Source organism: Stigmatopora nigra, chromosome 3 (genome assembly GCF_051989575.1).
Source record: "Stigmatopora nigra isolate UIUO_SnigA chromosome 3, RoL_Snig_1.1, whole genome shotgun sequence".
In the NCBI taxonomy this organism is placed as follows: Eukaryota; Metazoa; Chordata; class Actinopteri; order Syngnathiformes; family Syngnathidae; genus Stigmatopora; species Stigmatopora nigra.
Window position 1 is genome coordinate 13,716,854 of NC_135510.1, and position 14,877 is coordinate 13,731,730.

The 14,877-nt window shown below is 37.9% G+C and overlaps 1 protein-coding gene across 29 annotated transcripts in view; it reads right to left on the reverse strand.

Moving 5' to 3' along the window:
* Positions 1 to 437: 437 nt before the first annotated feature.
* Positions 438 to 14,877, reverse strand: part of madd (MAP-kinase activating death domain) — a 34,078-nt gene continuing 19,638 nt past the window's right edge. For 11 of the 29 annotated variants that reach the window (XM_077713367.1, XM_077713353.1, XM_077713363.1 and 8 more), the window contains 15 exons: positions 14,314 to 14,411; positions 13,618 to 13,701; positions 13,246 to 13,404; positions 12,309 to 12,423; positions 12,059 to 12,121; positions 10,256 to 10,376; positions 9,937 to 10,042; positions 9,741 to 9,851; positions 9,556 to 9,663; positions 9,298 to 9,462; positions 9,147 to 9,219; positions 8,093 to 8,199; positions 4,206 to 4,275; positions 2,579 to 2,625; positions 438 to 1,768 (listed from right to left, as the gene is read on the reverse strand). In XM_077713367.1, coding sequence (XP_077569493.1) covers positions 1,655 to 1,768; positions 2,579 to 2,625; positions 4,206 to 4,275; positions 8,093 to 8,199; positions 9,147 to 9,219; positions 9,298 to 9,462; positions 9,556 to 9,663; positions 9,741 to 9,851; positions 9,937 to 10,042; positions 10,256 to 10,376; positions 12,059 to 12,121; positions 12,309 to 12,423; positions 13,246 to 13,404; positions 13,618 to 13,701; positions 14,314 to 14,411 — 1,541 coding nt within the window. In that variant the 3' untranslated portion in view covers positions 438 to 1,654. The remainder of the gene's footprint in view (positions 1,769 to 2,578; positions 2,626 to 4,205; positions 4,276 to 8,092; positions 8,200 to 9,146; positions 9,220 to 9,297; positions 9,463 to 9,555; positions 9,664 to 9,740; positions 9,852 to 9,936; positions 10,043 to 10,255; positions 10,377 to 12,058; positions 12,122 to 12,308; positions 12,424 to 13,245; positions 13,405 to 13,617; positions 13,702 to 14,313; positions 14,412 to 14,877) is intronic. The other 18 variants (XM_077713366.1, XM_077713371.1, XM_077713377.1 and 15 more) reach the window with 6 other exon arrangements.

Below are 14,877 nucleotides of genomic sequence, written 5' to 3' on the forward strand. Positions count from 1 at the left end.
AGTCAGACCAATTAGATGCGATCCTGTGCCAATTTCAAAGGTTTTATTTAAGATGCAAACTCGCTGTAATTAAAACAACGCCAAGGGCGCCGTTTTTGTGCCAGGCGCATTTCGCAGAGGGAACTAACAGGGTGAAGAGGTGTTTTAGATGTGATGGCATTTTTGAAGATGTACACATTCATGAAAGGGGAAAAATGTGGGGGTGCCGCACTGCTGGGGATGTTAACACTCCACTTACCGCCAATCAAAGTGGCTCTTCCATTCCCTTCAAATATGTTACGCTTACTCATTTCCATGTTAACCAGGGCATTGGCATTCAATTGAATTTGTGTGGCAACCTCTTTAAATGAGCTGGTGATATAACTGCTGTTAATTTACATGTTGTATGATTCTTGTTTTCTTTAAGTTCAATAAAAATTGAAATCAAAATCACAGGATTACGTTATGGATGTCTTTATTTGCCGTTTAGAGCTGTACATCTTTTATAAATACTCCAATTACTAGAATACTCACACATGGCATTTATTTCCTCACAAGACAAGTAGTCAGTCAAAACAGTAACAACAAAGAACCTGGTAATGTTCAAAGCTTTTTCCTCAGTTTCACAATGACATATGGATTCGGGGTTATTGTGATAAACGAGGTGAATTTTGTAAAATGTCCTATTTTTGTATTCGTAGAGATGATTATGAAAGACATCGTATTGCTGGACGCGGAGGAACTTAAGTTAACACGCTAAGAGCACTAAAACAGCGTTGGATGAAACAGATTTTTTTGGGGTACTTTTTCGAGACGACATATATGAAAGTTGTCCTACCACCAGTCTTTAGTATAGTTCTTTGATAAGTTAATATTAATGAATTCTAACGAATACTGACTGATTAGGTTAGGGCCTCCATATGAGCGAAAGAGCTGATCCAAGTTGTCTTTGAAGGTCACATTCACAATTATGCACAATGCTTTTCAGGAGCGTGACCAATGTAGCAAACGATTACCAGGTTCAAACATGGAAGAGACAAAGCACGTTCACATCACGCTGACGCCATTGCCACGTCAATCCTAGGACGGGTTTCAAATTAAAAGCTCTCATGGAAATTGTTCATCCTGTGATAAGAAATGGCAAACCAGCCATTTGCACATTAAAGCAATTCCATGTCTGTGAGTATAACCTTTTAGAAATATACAGCCATATTTATATATTAAATAAATACTATATATATATATAAATATATATAATATTTATTCCTCAATGTTTTTTAACATGCAATTTATCCACAGCAGGGCACAGACAGGAATAGTACAGTGAATTAGAAGAGAACTGAGCGAAGATCGTTTGAATTTTTTTTTTTTTTCACGTTCACAGAGTGACGGCACAATAAAGAAGCACACCATCGCGATAAATTTTAAGAAGGAAGGACTGGGTGCACGGGACCTGCATGCACTCGCTTCACCTAAGGAAATTCTGCCCGGAGAGCAGAAAAAGACACAAACGGACGAGAACAAACTTCCGGCGAAAGAAGGGTATTTACAAGACTTGACGGAATATTTACTCTCATTGTGTGCTTCCAGGTCACCGAAGGATTGTCTGAGGTGTTGGAACTCGAGTCGAGGCACATGGAAGGCTCAGAGGGCGGCGGAGGGGGGGGGTGGTTCACTAACTCGGGAGGGGTCGTGGCGATAGAATCTTGGCTTTTCCGTCCGTCTCCTTCCCCTTGACAGCAGCCACGTAGGAGAAAAGGCAGAGGACTGAGTAACAGATTTGATGTGCCTGTGGGAGAAGAGGCAGACGGTGAAAAAAGATTGTTTCAAAGTGTACGGAACTCATGAAAAAAGGGATAATGGCTGAGATTTTTGGAATCAGCCCAGTTGGTTTTTATGGTCCACCAGGCTTTTAATATTTTGGACACTACTTTTTAGTATTTCCTTTAAGAGATGCGAGTATTTCAGTGATTTTAGTGCTTTTTGCGTGAAGAATATTTAAAGGAAAAAACACATTCCGTATTAATTTGACGGTGGTCATTACAGTTACGAGCTCGTCAAAAGTTGATACTTGTATGTTCAATCAATTACATTTTTGTTTTTTTTACACTTAAGACCTTTAATTCTTGAGGTAAATGGCTATTTTTGGTCATGTTAAAAAGAATATATGCTACAAATTACTGTTGTTGATATGTTTTCATCATTGTTGTATTTGTTTTACTCATTCTAAATTGACAAATAGCACAATGTTAAAAGCGAAATACTTCAGTTTTTATGCGCATATAAGCCGTACTCTCAATTTAGTCATCATTTTTTTTGTCCGACAAAAGCGAGTGCATATGGTAAATCACCTCACGATTACCTTTCCTTGAAATATCATCAATATTGGCTGTACAAATCTGCTACAAATAACATTTATGTGACCTGCAAATTATCGATTTCTTACTACATTAAGTCCGATGGTGAAAATTTGTCTTAGTGTCTTATTAGCTACCCTCGTTTCTTTTAGAAGCATCTTTCAAGCATCTTTCAGTAGTTTAGTAGTCACATATTGAGTGAGATAGGCCCAGTGGTCAGCGGCATACTTATCAGGACTCACCATGGGGGTCTTGTACTTGTGGATCACCACTTCTTTAGTTTCAGGAACTATGCCGATGCAAGAGACAGAACAGAAATTCAAGGGCGGCAGGAACTTGAGTCAGTTTAGCGTTTGAAAGTTTTGTAGTTGTTGACGAAGTCAAATCTGAACATGGCTTCAAATCGCTCGTGGGCCACACGCGTACCCCAACAGTCAAAAATGGACACAATGTCAGAGGTTTGAAGCCAATCACAGTTCAGAGTTTCAGAGTAGTGTGTGTGTGGGTTGTTCAAATGAAATATGAACTTGGAATGCAGTATAATGAAGCTCCAATGATCCACTTTAGACAGTTAAGGACAGAGCGTAGCCCACAAAAACGGGTGAGATAAAAAGGTGCTCTTTTAGATAACTGTTTGGATACAAATTGCACCAAAGTGAAGTCGAAAACAAACCCCTCCCCCATAGCCCAATGGGATGAAAGTGATAGGGCGTGACAAAGAAGCAGAGTGGAAATATATTCAGCCCCAGTCTGACTTTTCATTAGTAACTGAACCCATAGCAGAGAAGAAGAGGCTGAAAAAAAACCAAGGAAATGTTAAAACACTTCTTCCAGTGCCATTAGAAATTAAAAGATATAAAAAAAACTGAAAGAAAAGTATAGCAGCTCAGGAAGATTTCCTATCATCCCAAATGAACCACGGCTGATGGAGGGAGCACAGGGTGGGTACATGGAGGAGTCGAAAGGACAGATAGTGTGTGTAGAATTTGTCTGAATAAAAAAAGGTGACAACACTTTACCTGCTGGAGAATGAAGGTTTTCATAGTGGCAAAGATGAAGGCAACATTACAAAATCAGCACAGAGACACGACAGTAACCCAGCCTGGCGCTGCACTTCAACCTTGAGAAACTAATTGAGTTCCTGCCTGCCTGCCTGCCTGCTTGCTATTCCTAACACTCCACCATAACGGAAACCTATTTAGACTTTTCTTCCCCATTAGTTTGTTCCACAATCCTGGAAATAAACCAGTAAGAACAGCCATTCATGTGGTTTAATGAAATACTCTTTGACATACCTTCGTAAAACCAGGACGCGTATTTTACCTGCTTTCAGTGACTATTTTCTTTTTTACCTTTGTCTGGGATGAAGGGTAATCGTTAAAATAACTGTTATTTAAAAAAAATAAAAATAAACAGGTAGGAATGAATGCAAAATAAGGAGCCGTCATTATAAATAATTCACGACAAATACATGCTGGCGTGCTGCCTTCTGGACTGAATTTTTTTTCCCCATCTTAACTCAGAAACATCAAATGGCATTTTAAAGGGTATATTAGATATATTTCTCTTCAGAAGGCATTTTGCCTACAAATTGAGTTCTATAGACGTTGTCCTTTTACAAAATCCACACATTCTAAATAAAGTAACTCCACAATTTAGGTTTTATGAAGCAAGAAAAAACATTGTTTGCGATTTGCTTTGTGAAAAAAAACTATTTTTCTCCCCAGTTCAGCTGTGTATTATAAAATGTTGGATTTTTCGGTATGTCTAAGGCTCCTGCCCAATCCTTATTATTTTTATTTTTTTGCCATGAAGCTGAGTTACTGCCGTGCCATGTACAGGCCTACAATCAATAGATGGTGTAATTACCAAATTCCTCGAGGACAAAGACTCCTTTCACTGTATTGCACTTTTTTATGTGACTCAGCTCTATGAAAACCTAAAAAAAACAAAAAACAAAAAAACAACACAAGACAGAACATTATTAACTCAACAGTACTGGATGAAAGTTCCAATTCCATATCAAAAGAATAACCAGATTATAGCTTGCCTTATTCACTATGAAAGGTAACCAAAAAAATTAAAAAAAAAAAACAAATAAAACAAATACTACATGTGGAATGCACGCTTTTAACAGCAACGGAAGGAAAAACAAAATAAAATAAGGCACAATGAAAAGTTTCCATGATACATGGGCAATAGTTAAATCCAGTGGGACTGTTTAAAACTAACAAGTACTTGATGACAGCGTTGAAAGTCATATCAAAGATTAAAAATGCTTTTTGGTTTCAAAATCAGTTCGAAACAATGTAGCCCATAGATGCATACATGGAATTTTCATATCAAAGAGAAAAAGGACACACAGCTACAAGGTTGAAAGAAAATAATATTAAAACAAAAAAAGGAACCCATAAGATGTTACTGCTAAGAAGCAAACACAGCAGAGGTTGTGTACCTTCCGCTCCTTGCAGGGGGAGAAAGCATGGGAGAGAAATGGTTTGGATTATTATCGGACAGAAGAGCACAAACACTCAACGACACTGTCCCCGCAAGCCTCGTACAGATTTAGTCCTCAATCTAGCCGAAAGCCTACGGACCCTGACCATTAAGGTGATAAAAAGCCCACCGAGCATTTGAAAAACTGCCTTGGCCTAAGTTTCCCACCACCCCCGCTCGCCGCCTCCCTCCCAGAGCCCTCCATGCCTCCTCCTCCAGCAACAAGGGCCGGCAGCACACACAAGCACAAAAAATTGAGGGGGCACTCCGTGATGGGCGCTTAGTTCCTGCTGCTTGGTACCAATAATCACTCATTTCTTACTTCAGCTCTCATGAATCCTAAATAAGGGCAGGTAAATATTTTGCTCATTAAATGTTAAACTTGGAAAGATCACATCACGCTTTGCGGTACAGTGTTCCTTCGCTTATCGCGGTTAATGGGGACCGGGATAAGTGCATTTCCGCAAAGTAGGGATTCCCCTTCAAAAATGCTTAATTTGAAATTTAATTCCAATTTTTTATTTATTTATGTATTTATTTTATCTTTATTTTGTTTTACCCCCCTGTATACAGTACACCATATAGAATACGGGTAGAGAGAGTGAAATTCATGTTATAACAAAAAAAACTGTAAATAATGTTTCAATGTAATATTTGTATTTTTTCTTTCCCCCAAAAAATCTGCGAAGCTTTGAGTCCGCGATAGCTGAACCGCGAAGTAGCGGGGGAACACTGTAATTAATTAAGATTTGGGGTGGCCTCCATAAACCAAAACTGTCATGTTAATCCTACACTGAGGTCTGTTCTCAATATAATTGTATTATTATTATTATTATTTTTCACTATTAAAGTTTGATTATAAATGATTTTTTATGAATAAGTAAAATTACAATTGAATAAAATGTCAAGAACTAAATATATCCGATCACATGATTACAAAACAGAAAGACACTAACAGATTTTTACCCCAATAGTATTTAACTCATTGCCAGCCACTGACAAGGATAAAAGCCCAATTCATTTAACCTGACAAGACTGAATGTAAATGCTGATGTTTCAGTATATTACTAATACTAACGCATAGATGTATAAAGAACAAAAACACAAAGTACGAATGCAGAACCTAAACCTTAATTATACATCTACTACTATTTCCAGCTCAGTCTAGAGTCATACCTCACTTTACGAAAAAGCCCAACTAATGAATAATCCAAGTTACGAAACGCCTTTACGTAAACTTTACGTCTCAGAATACGAAAGAAAATTCAAGTTACGAAATGCCAAATCTCAAAAATTCAAACAGCTGCTTAACTCCTACGAAACGTAAATACACTTGTAGCATTCTGTATTTTATTTTGAAATTGGGCAGATCGAGTTGGTCTCCCATCTCCAGATACCCTGCTGGCTTACCATCTGCTATGAGAGATCAATGATTTTTGTGAGGATGGACAGCGTTACTGTTGTTTTCTCAGTTTTTCTAGTATGCTCAACGTAACTTTATTCTCCAAAAGCGGTTCAAGCGGTCTATGTTATCACTAGAAGTAAAACAACGTAACTTTATTCTCCAAAAGCGGTTCAAGCGGTCTATGTTATCACTAGAAGTAAAACAGGAGATGATAAAAAATATGAAAGTGTGATGCGGTTGAGTGATATCGCAAAGGAATATGGCCGATACTAGTTTACCAATTATAGTAGTATAAAATTAACTGTTTACATGCTTGTGTACGCATGTTTTCGTTCAGGTGTCAAATGGCTGGCTCCTCCTCGCCATTGTATATCTTGACCATAGTTGGCCAACCCCAAAGATAAATTAGTGCAGGTCTTAATTATTTTATTGGTTCAATATTTGTTTTATTCATGTATTTATTATTTTACCATTTGCTATTTCAGACAACATTGGAATTTATATTATAGGTATAGGCGGTAGTATTGGGGCCTTAAACGGAACAGGCTTTTTACATGTAAAATGTAACATTACTTACAAAAAAAAAAACACGCTACAAAACCATTTCTGGTACTAATTGATTTCGTTAGGAGAGGTATGACTTTATTCAGTCCATCTGCGCATTTAAAAATAATTTGCTCGGGACCAGAAGTGTATATCATCACCAATTAGATCAGTGTTATTAGTGTCCATGAAAACATTGCATCAGATCATAATATAAATCCATGCTACTCCCCAACGAAAGGGTGCAAGGCCAATGACTATTGGCCGTTTTCAACCAGCATTTGTCGGACTTCATATGGTCTTTCCGATGCTTGATGCAGTTACTGATCGACTGTTTAAGAATATCTGTTGGTGTTTTAAAAGATTTAAATAGAACAAATTTGCTTTTATCATTATAGGAATTATCGTAAGTTTATTAGACTGATGGAAGATAAAACGGTCTTCAAACCCAATTATACGAGTGGAGAAAAAAAAAAGAAAGAATACATTTTCAATAGATGTTCCTTTTGCCAAAATAACAGCTTGTAGATGTTTACTACGAGTTTCTGGATCCTGCTCATTCAAAAAAAAATCAATGATTTCTAAGTAAAAAAATATGGAAATTGTCAGGGGCTCATTACCACAAGCTACGGTAAATATAGGCTTTGGTTGTCAAAGTGTCTGTTGGTCCACATCATGTAAAATGAAAGAGCAAAAGAGCATCCTGTAATGTGCCGCCCATCTGTTCTAACTCACTATCTGTGCAGATATGAAGACAACACATGACAATGTTTGCAGTTCCAAACTTAAAATGCCCAGGTTGCTATTGAATAACCAATTATTAATGAAAAGTCTTGTCTGTTCAAGGTCATCAGTCTTACCACTGATGCACAACACACACACACACACACACATCAGCGTTTCATTTCCTCCCACAATATTATGATATGAAAAGAAACAGGTGGAGAGATGCTTAAATATACTTCATATTAATTGGCAAATGGAGGCATGCAGGCAACCACACAAGAACAAAACGAAAGTGGCTAAATCGAAACTGCAAAAGAGACAAGCTAAGAAAAAAACTATCAAGTGTGAGAATAGGCCAATCAACATTTGACCTGACACAACTATTTTTGAACTAGGGGAGCTAAAGTGGATAACACTAGAGGAAGACAGTCACAAAGTGAAAGGAAATGCAAAGTGGAGAGACGGGCAGAAAGGCAAATAGAGTAAGATGGGATGAAAACTCGATTTCCATGAATGAGTTTAGTTTTCATGCCCTTGAGTGTATATTGTATGAAACCCCTTTTATGCGCTGATCCATGCTACTCACCTGACTGTGCATGAACTTCAGATTGATTCCTTCCAAGGTGACCTGAAGCAATCCTCCCTCGCCAGTTTTCATATCTTGGACAGGAAACTCTCCACCAAGCTCTGGACCTAACAAAAATAGTCTTGAGTTTAGAGCCATTCAGGACAGAAAATTAATAGCCAAGTTGCAAGTTTACAACAACATTAATTCAATGAATTATGTACAATGTATAATTCTACATTACTGGCAGAACACAGTCCTCTTTAAGGGCATGATAAATAATTATGAACTACCGTATTTTCACGACTATAAGGTGCACCGTATTATAAGGCGCACCCTCAATGAATGACATTTTTCCATATATAAGGTGCACTGTATTATAAGGCGCACTGTAGTATAAGGCATACTGTATTATAAGGCGCACTGTCTATTTTGGAGAAAATTTAAGACTTTTAAGTGCGCCTTACAGTCGTGAAAATACGGTAATTGTTATTGACTTCCAGGTATGAAGCACTCACTACACAGTCACCTCTAGAGCCAGCCATTGTTGATGTTTTGGATTTTTTTGTATAAAATCTTGCAGTGGGGGAGGAGCTATATGATGGAAGATTTTGTAAACTAAGATGGCATCTGCATATTTAACAGTATTGTTTCAGTTCAGGCGTTTGTTTTTTTAATATCCGACAGTGGTGGTTTTTCGTCTTCGATTTTCAGTTTTTTCCATATATAAGGCGCACTGGATTATAAGGCGCAACGTCTATTTTGGAGAAAATTTAAGACTTTCAAGTGCGCCTTGTAGTCGTGAAAATGCAGTAGTTTGCAGAGCAACAAAGGACACAGTTACCCCAATACTCATCACAATTAATTGGATTGTTTTATATCATGTGTATTGGACTGAAAACGATTTCTATATAAAATGTTGACTGTATTGGCAAATGTATCAGCACAGTAACAGTAATCACTGACAAAATGTATGGCAAATGTATCAGCACAGTAACAGTAATCACCGACAAAATGTAACCCTTTCTAAGTTGACTCAAGAGGCCAGACCATGCAATATAAAACACACCCCCACCTGGTTTGGAGCTCTGCTGTCTGGCTGCAGCTCTTTCCATACTATCTTTTACACAGTAGTAGAGTTCACGACACTAAAAGGCAGAGGGAACGTCGTTAAAAAATAAATAGATACACTTCCTGGAAAAACTGTGTGTCGGTTGACTTCAAACCTTTTTGGTATAGAATTTATTAAGTTGTGTCTCTTGGCCATTCCGTCTCCAGAGACATAGAACCTTGGTCTTGGGGCAGTAAGTCATGTTGATGAGCTTCTCGTACCACCAACGCTCGTAAACTGTGCCAATGTTACTGCGAAGGACTATGCAGTCATCACATACCTAATAAATAATGAGTGAAATATTAAAGCTCTGCATCAATAAGTCCAATAATCTATTTAGAATACAAATTTAGATATTAAAGACAATGCAAACCTCCATAAAAAAAATGTCTCCATTAGTATCAGTACCAGCATGTACAACAAAGGTTTGCTTCTTGATATGACGGCTTCCGCAGGGCCTGATATGCAACTCGCGACCATTCTAACAGAAGAAAAGTATAAAAGATGTCAAGGAAAAATACATAACTACTGCAATAGCCACCTTAAAAAAATACAGACCATTTGGGTCAATTTGTCCAGCAACTCATTGATCTCTTGGCTGTAAGAAAGGCCAATGTGGGACTTGCCCATCAAGCGCCTCACTTTCTTTCTGAGGTCAGTTTTGTCCACCTAAAAAAATATTTACAGGAATAATCATTTAATGTATAAAGAAACGAATGTATATTTCATTTGTATTCATGAGAATATGTTGTACTTTTATCATGAGCATGTAAGCAATCATATTGTGCAGCAGTGTAGCCAGGAGTTTGTCCTCGTCGTCCTCCAGACGCTTACGGTCATGTTCTCCCAATGACAAGTACCTATTGGAAAGCAGATAAGAAATACAGTCAGGAGCGTTTAACTTGAATAGCGGGACAGAAATAGCTTCAAGGAGCAGACTAGGACCTCTTCAAATCAAAGGCTGATCTGTTATTATTCAAGGTTCTTGTGGTATTCGGCAATTCGGTATTCCGTGAATCAACCAGGAGAAGCTTTGCTAAATAGATTGTAATCAGTAAATTCATGTTTCAAACCTTTCGATCATCTCTTGTGGTCCCTGATCCAATCCCATGCCCTCACGCTCTAAGCTGACAGCATCCAAATAGGCGTCCTCCCAAAACTGCACCTGGTCCCAGAGTGTGGAGCGTTCCTTACCTGTAAGCATCATAACATTCAAAAATGTGCGTCACACCATGCAAACACCTTCAACATGTCCACAAGGCATGACAAGGCAGAGTAAATTGTTTTTTTTAGTTAGTTCTATTAGCTATTATTAACTCATTTGCAGGTGCCGAATCCAAAACTACTCTCAACTTTTTACTATGAGGTCAAGATTTTGAACTTTAGATCACTTTTTTTTTTAATTATGATAGAAATTGTACTTAAAATTCAGAACCTGAAATGCTTATCCTCTCAAGGGTCACAGGGAGTGCTGGAGCCTATCCCAGCTAACTTCAAATTGTTGGCCAGCCAACCGCAGGACACCAGGAGACGGACAACTCTTCACGCTCACATTCAAACTTAGAGAAATTTAGACTGGTCAACCAGCCTACTCTGCATGTTTTTGGGATGTGGGAGCAAACTGGTTTACCCGAACAAAACCCACACAATCTCGGGGAGAACAGGCAAATTTCACACAGTAAGAATTAATCTGGGATCAAACCCTTGACCCCAGAACTGTGATGGCGACGCACTAACCGCTTGGCCACTGTACTTCACATTTGTGCTTGTTTCAAAAAGAGATTAACTTGCGGCTGAATGGTTAGTGCGTCGGCCTTAAAGTCCTGTGTTCAAATCCAGGTCGGTCCACCTGTGTGGAGTTTGCATGTTCTCCCGGCCTGTGTGGGTTTTCTCTGGGTACTCCGGTTTCCTCCCACATTGCAAAGACATGCATGCTAGGCTGATTGGGCAGTCTAGGTATGAGTGTGATTGTGAATGGTTGTCTGTCTCCTTGTGCCCTGCAATTGGCTGGCCACCAATTCTGGGTGTCCTGCGCCTCTGGCCCGAAGTCAGCTGGGATAGGCTCCAGCACCCCCCGCGACCCTAGTGAGGTTGAAGCGGTTCAGGAAAATTAGATGAAAATAATTTATTGAAGAAAAGGAAATTTTAAAAAATAGACATGTCGATAATGTACATGTAAAATGTGCATATTAAAAGTTTAAGGCTGCTGCAATTATATTTGTGAGGTAGTTGTAACATAGTATGTAGAGATTCGAGTGAACAACTACTTTATCGAGATTAGAGGAATCATTAATAAATTACTCCCTTAACGTTTGCTTGACTTGTTGTTTAATTTTTTTTTTTATCAGAACTCAAGAAACAAACATGCATGAAAGTAACAATAGGCGCCTGTTAACATAAAAGTTAGTTAACACAATAGCGTTAGAAAACAACATAGCCTCTCGGTGGTTAGAGAAAGAAAAAGAAGTTGCACTTCAGTATTAGTTGCAGGCCCAGCAAAACTATAAAAAATGTGGCTTATAGTCCACAAAATATGGGACTTGCATAAGCTAATAAAAAAGGATTTTTTCATTTTTTTTGGTTTATAATCATTCTTTTTTGCATTAGTCATGGAAATTTTGAAGAGATAAGCAGAAGAAAGCAAATATATGGAATCGTAAATGCCGTAATGCAGAGATACATTACAAGAGCCAAAAGAATTGTCATACTACTTTCCAATCCAAATCGCTGTTTAAAAAAAAAAAAACAGCACACGGCTTGAATTTACGGATAATTGATTGAGCACAGTATATATTAAATTAAGTACTAGGCTTAGTGAACAACATTTGCACACCACACAAAAGGAAAAAAGGGCCACAGCAATAGATTAGCCCTACTTAGCGAAAAGGTTTCCATGGCAGCATCCTCTAGTTGATCCCAAACGGAGCTCTTATCGCGGCCTACAAGAATTTTCCAGGAGGGAAAAACAAGCATGAGGGAAGAAAAGCAGGGGGGTTAAGCCATAATTGAGAAACGTTAATAGCCATAAAACAAAAACAAAAAAAGGAGTAGACCAAGCACCAAAAACACAAACAACACAAAGACAATCAGGCTGTCTGGCGAGATTCCAACCAAAACTGAACATACCCAGCAGACCTTCACAAAGATAGATCCTCATACTCATGTCTTCCATTGGCTGAGCAGGCACACCTTTTGCCGATGTTTGTTCTTTTGCACCAGTTTTTAACGTGTGAGTCTTTCCCTGGTAAAAAACACACCAAGGATACAAATGTGTTACAATTAAAATACTGTATTTTTGCACTCTTACGAGTGTTACTATATTGTGACTGCACTCACGTTAATGAACCGTAACAGCATCAGAATGTTTTTATACGTCTTTACTGAATGAAGGAAAAGTATCTCTCCACTATATGATATAAATGTTGCACTTACATCTTGCTGTTGTTAAACCATGTCACGAAAGTACTAATATTTTACCTCAGAGAAAATAATAAAACAGTTGTTTATTAATTTTGGGAGTGAATAGAGTTGTCAGAAAGCTGATTTGCAATCTATTAATAAAGTTTTACTGACCTATCTGACTGTTTTGGTGACATTCCCTTTAGCACAGCACTGTCTAATGGATGCATATTAATCTAACTCCAGCCTCAACCTAAGCGCCTTATATATGGAAAGGTTTTAAAATGTGTAATCCATTGAAGGTGCGCCTTATAATGCGGTGCGCCTTATATATGGAAAGGTATTAAATTTGTGTAATCCATTGAAGGTGCGCCTTATATATGGAAAGGTATTAAATTTGTGTAATCCATTGAAGGTGCGCCTTATACATGGAAAGCTTTTAAAATGTGTAATCCATTGAAGGTGCGCCTTATAATGCAGTGTGCCTTATAGTGTGGAAAATACGGTAATATATTTTTTTTATCTCACGTGTTTTGGCATGAGATGCCCGAAGATTTTCTAGCGTTTCAGAATGTATCCACTTGTTAGGTCATATATATTATAAACATTAGGATGTTTTATAGAACTATAACCATGAGGATTGAAGAATAATTTCTGAACTTACAAAGACTGAGCTGGTAGCAGGGTTTGTTTCAATCTCACTGTCTGAAAGGGTCCCTCTGGATTGGGCTGAATGAAAAGAACTTCTCCCACCAATGCCATCTCCCATTGCGCTGCTCAGGTCACTGTCAGCACCCAGAGTCTCTCCAGAGCTATTGCTTATCTTAAGAGGGAAATTAAACAGTATTATTAAAATCCTGTACTTGACAGCTTTTCCCCTTGTACTTGACACATTTAGCTTCCTTGCCTCTTTGAATGGCCTTATTATGTCACCATATTTAAAAAAAATGGAGATTTATTAGTGTAAAATACAATAACTCTCAACACTGATGTCAAATTGGGTCAATATGACCTATATGAGCTGGTCCTGCCCTACCACTGTGCTCGCTTCGGAGTCTTGGCTTGTACTTCTTGTTAAAATGGGAGGTTCAGAACTTGTTACAGATTCGGTGTCACTTTTCTGAAAAGATAAGAGAACAAAATATTAAAAAGACAAAAGCACTTCAATTTTTACATCTGCACAATGCTGCTATCAGTCTCTAGCACATCTTGAGCCAGCTTTATTTAACAATTTAAGCCAGTGGTGACTCAAACTATTCCACAAAGGGTCACAGTGGGTGTGGGTTTTGGTTCCAATCTGAAAGAGGAAACCTTTCCACCAATCTTGTATCGTAGAAGTGTAATCAGTGGATTGCAGTCAGGTGCTTCTTTTTTCAACAGAAACCTTATTGGTTAAACTGTATGTGTTAGAACAAAAACCTGCACACATAACAGCCCTTGAGGACCGGTTTGGATACCTCTGACTTAAGCTATCAGAGATTCTCATATTTACTTCAGTTTATGCCATTCACAAAGGGTCACGGTCTGTGCAGGTTTTTGTTCCAACGGATCCAGCAGTTTAACAAATGAAGTTACTTCTGAACGGCAGTCAACTGAATACTTATTTATAATTGGTATTTAAAAACAAAATATAGGAGAAAATATATACTCTTCATTAGTTGGAAGATAAACCAGCATCCATTACAGCCCATGAGGACCAGTTTAGACACCTATAAGCACATCATGCACTTACCTGAGACCCCGAGGTGACACTGAGACCACTATCGGCACTTATTTGAGATTTCTTCTCCTCTGCGTCAGTCACCTGGGAGCGCTTTGTGCCTTCAGCCCCTGAGGACAAAAACAACTATCAAAAAACGATCAATAATTTGTTAAATCTTACCTTGCTGAAAGTCTTCCAATTCAAAAACACCACTGTGCAAAAAACAACTGAAAATATGCAGGTTTCAATTTACATCTGCAATATTTTGGCAGATGCATAAATCCATCTGATCAGAATACTATAAATGTGATCATTATACCTCATATGAAAACTTCAGTTTTTCATTACTGCTCTGTTTTATCTACAATCACCAAAGACATGAATGTCATGGAAAGATTGGGATTTCAATGATATTTTAAACACACACAAAAAAATGTGCAGCATCGTTAATTACTTGGTAGATGTACAATATGTAGCGTACGAATGTGTATTTTTTATTTTACTTCATGTTCTAAGTTGTTACTTGTAGAACACAGATGGTTAGAGTTTGAATAACATTTTGTGAAACAAACTATTTCCAATTAACATTTTTTT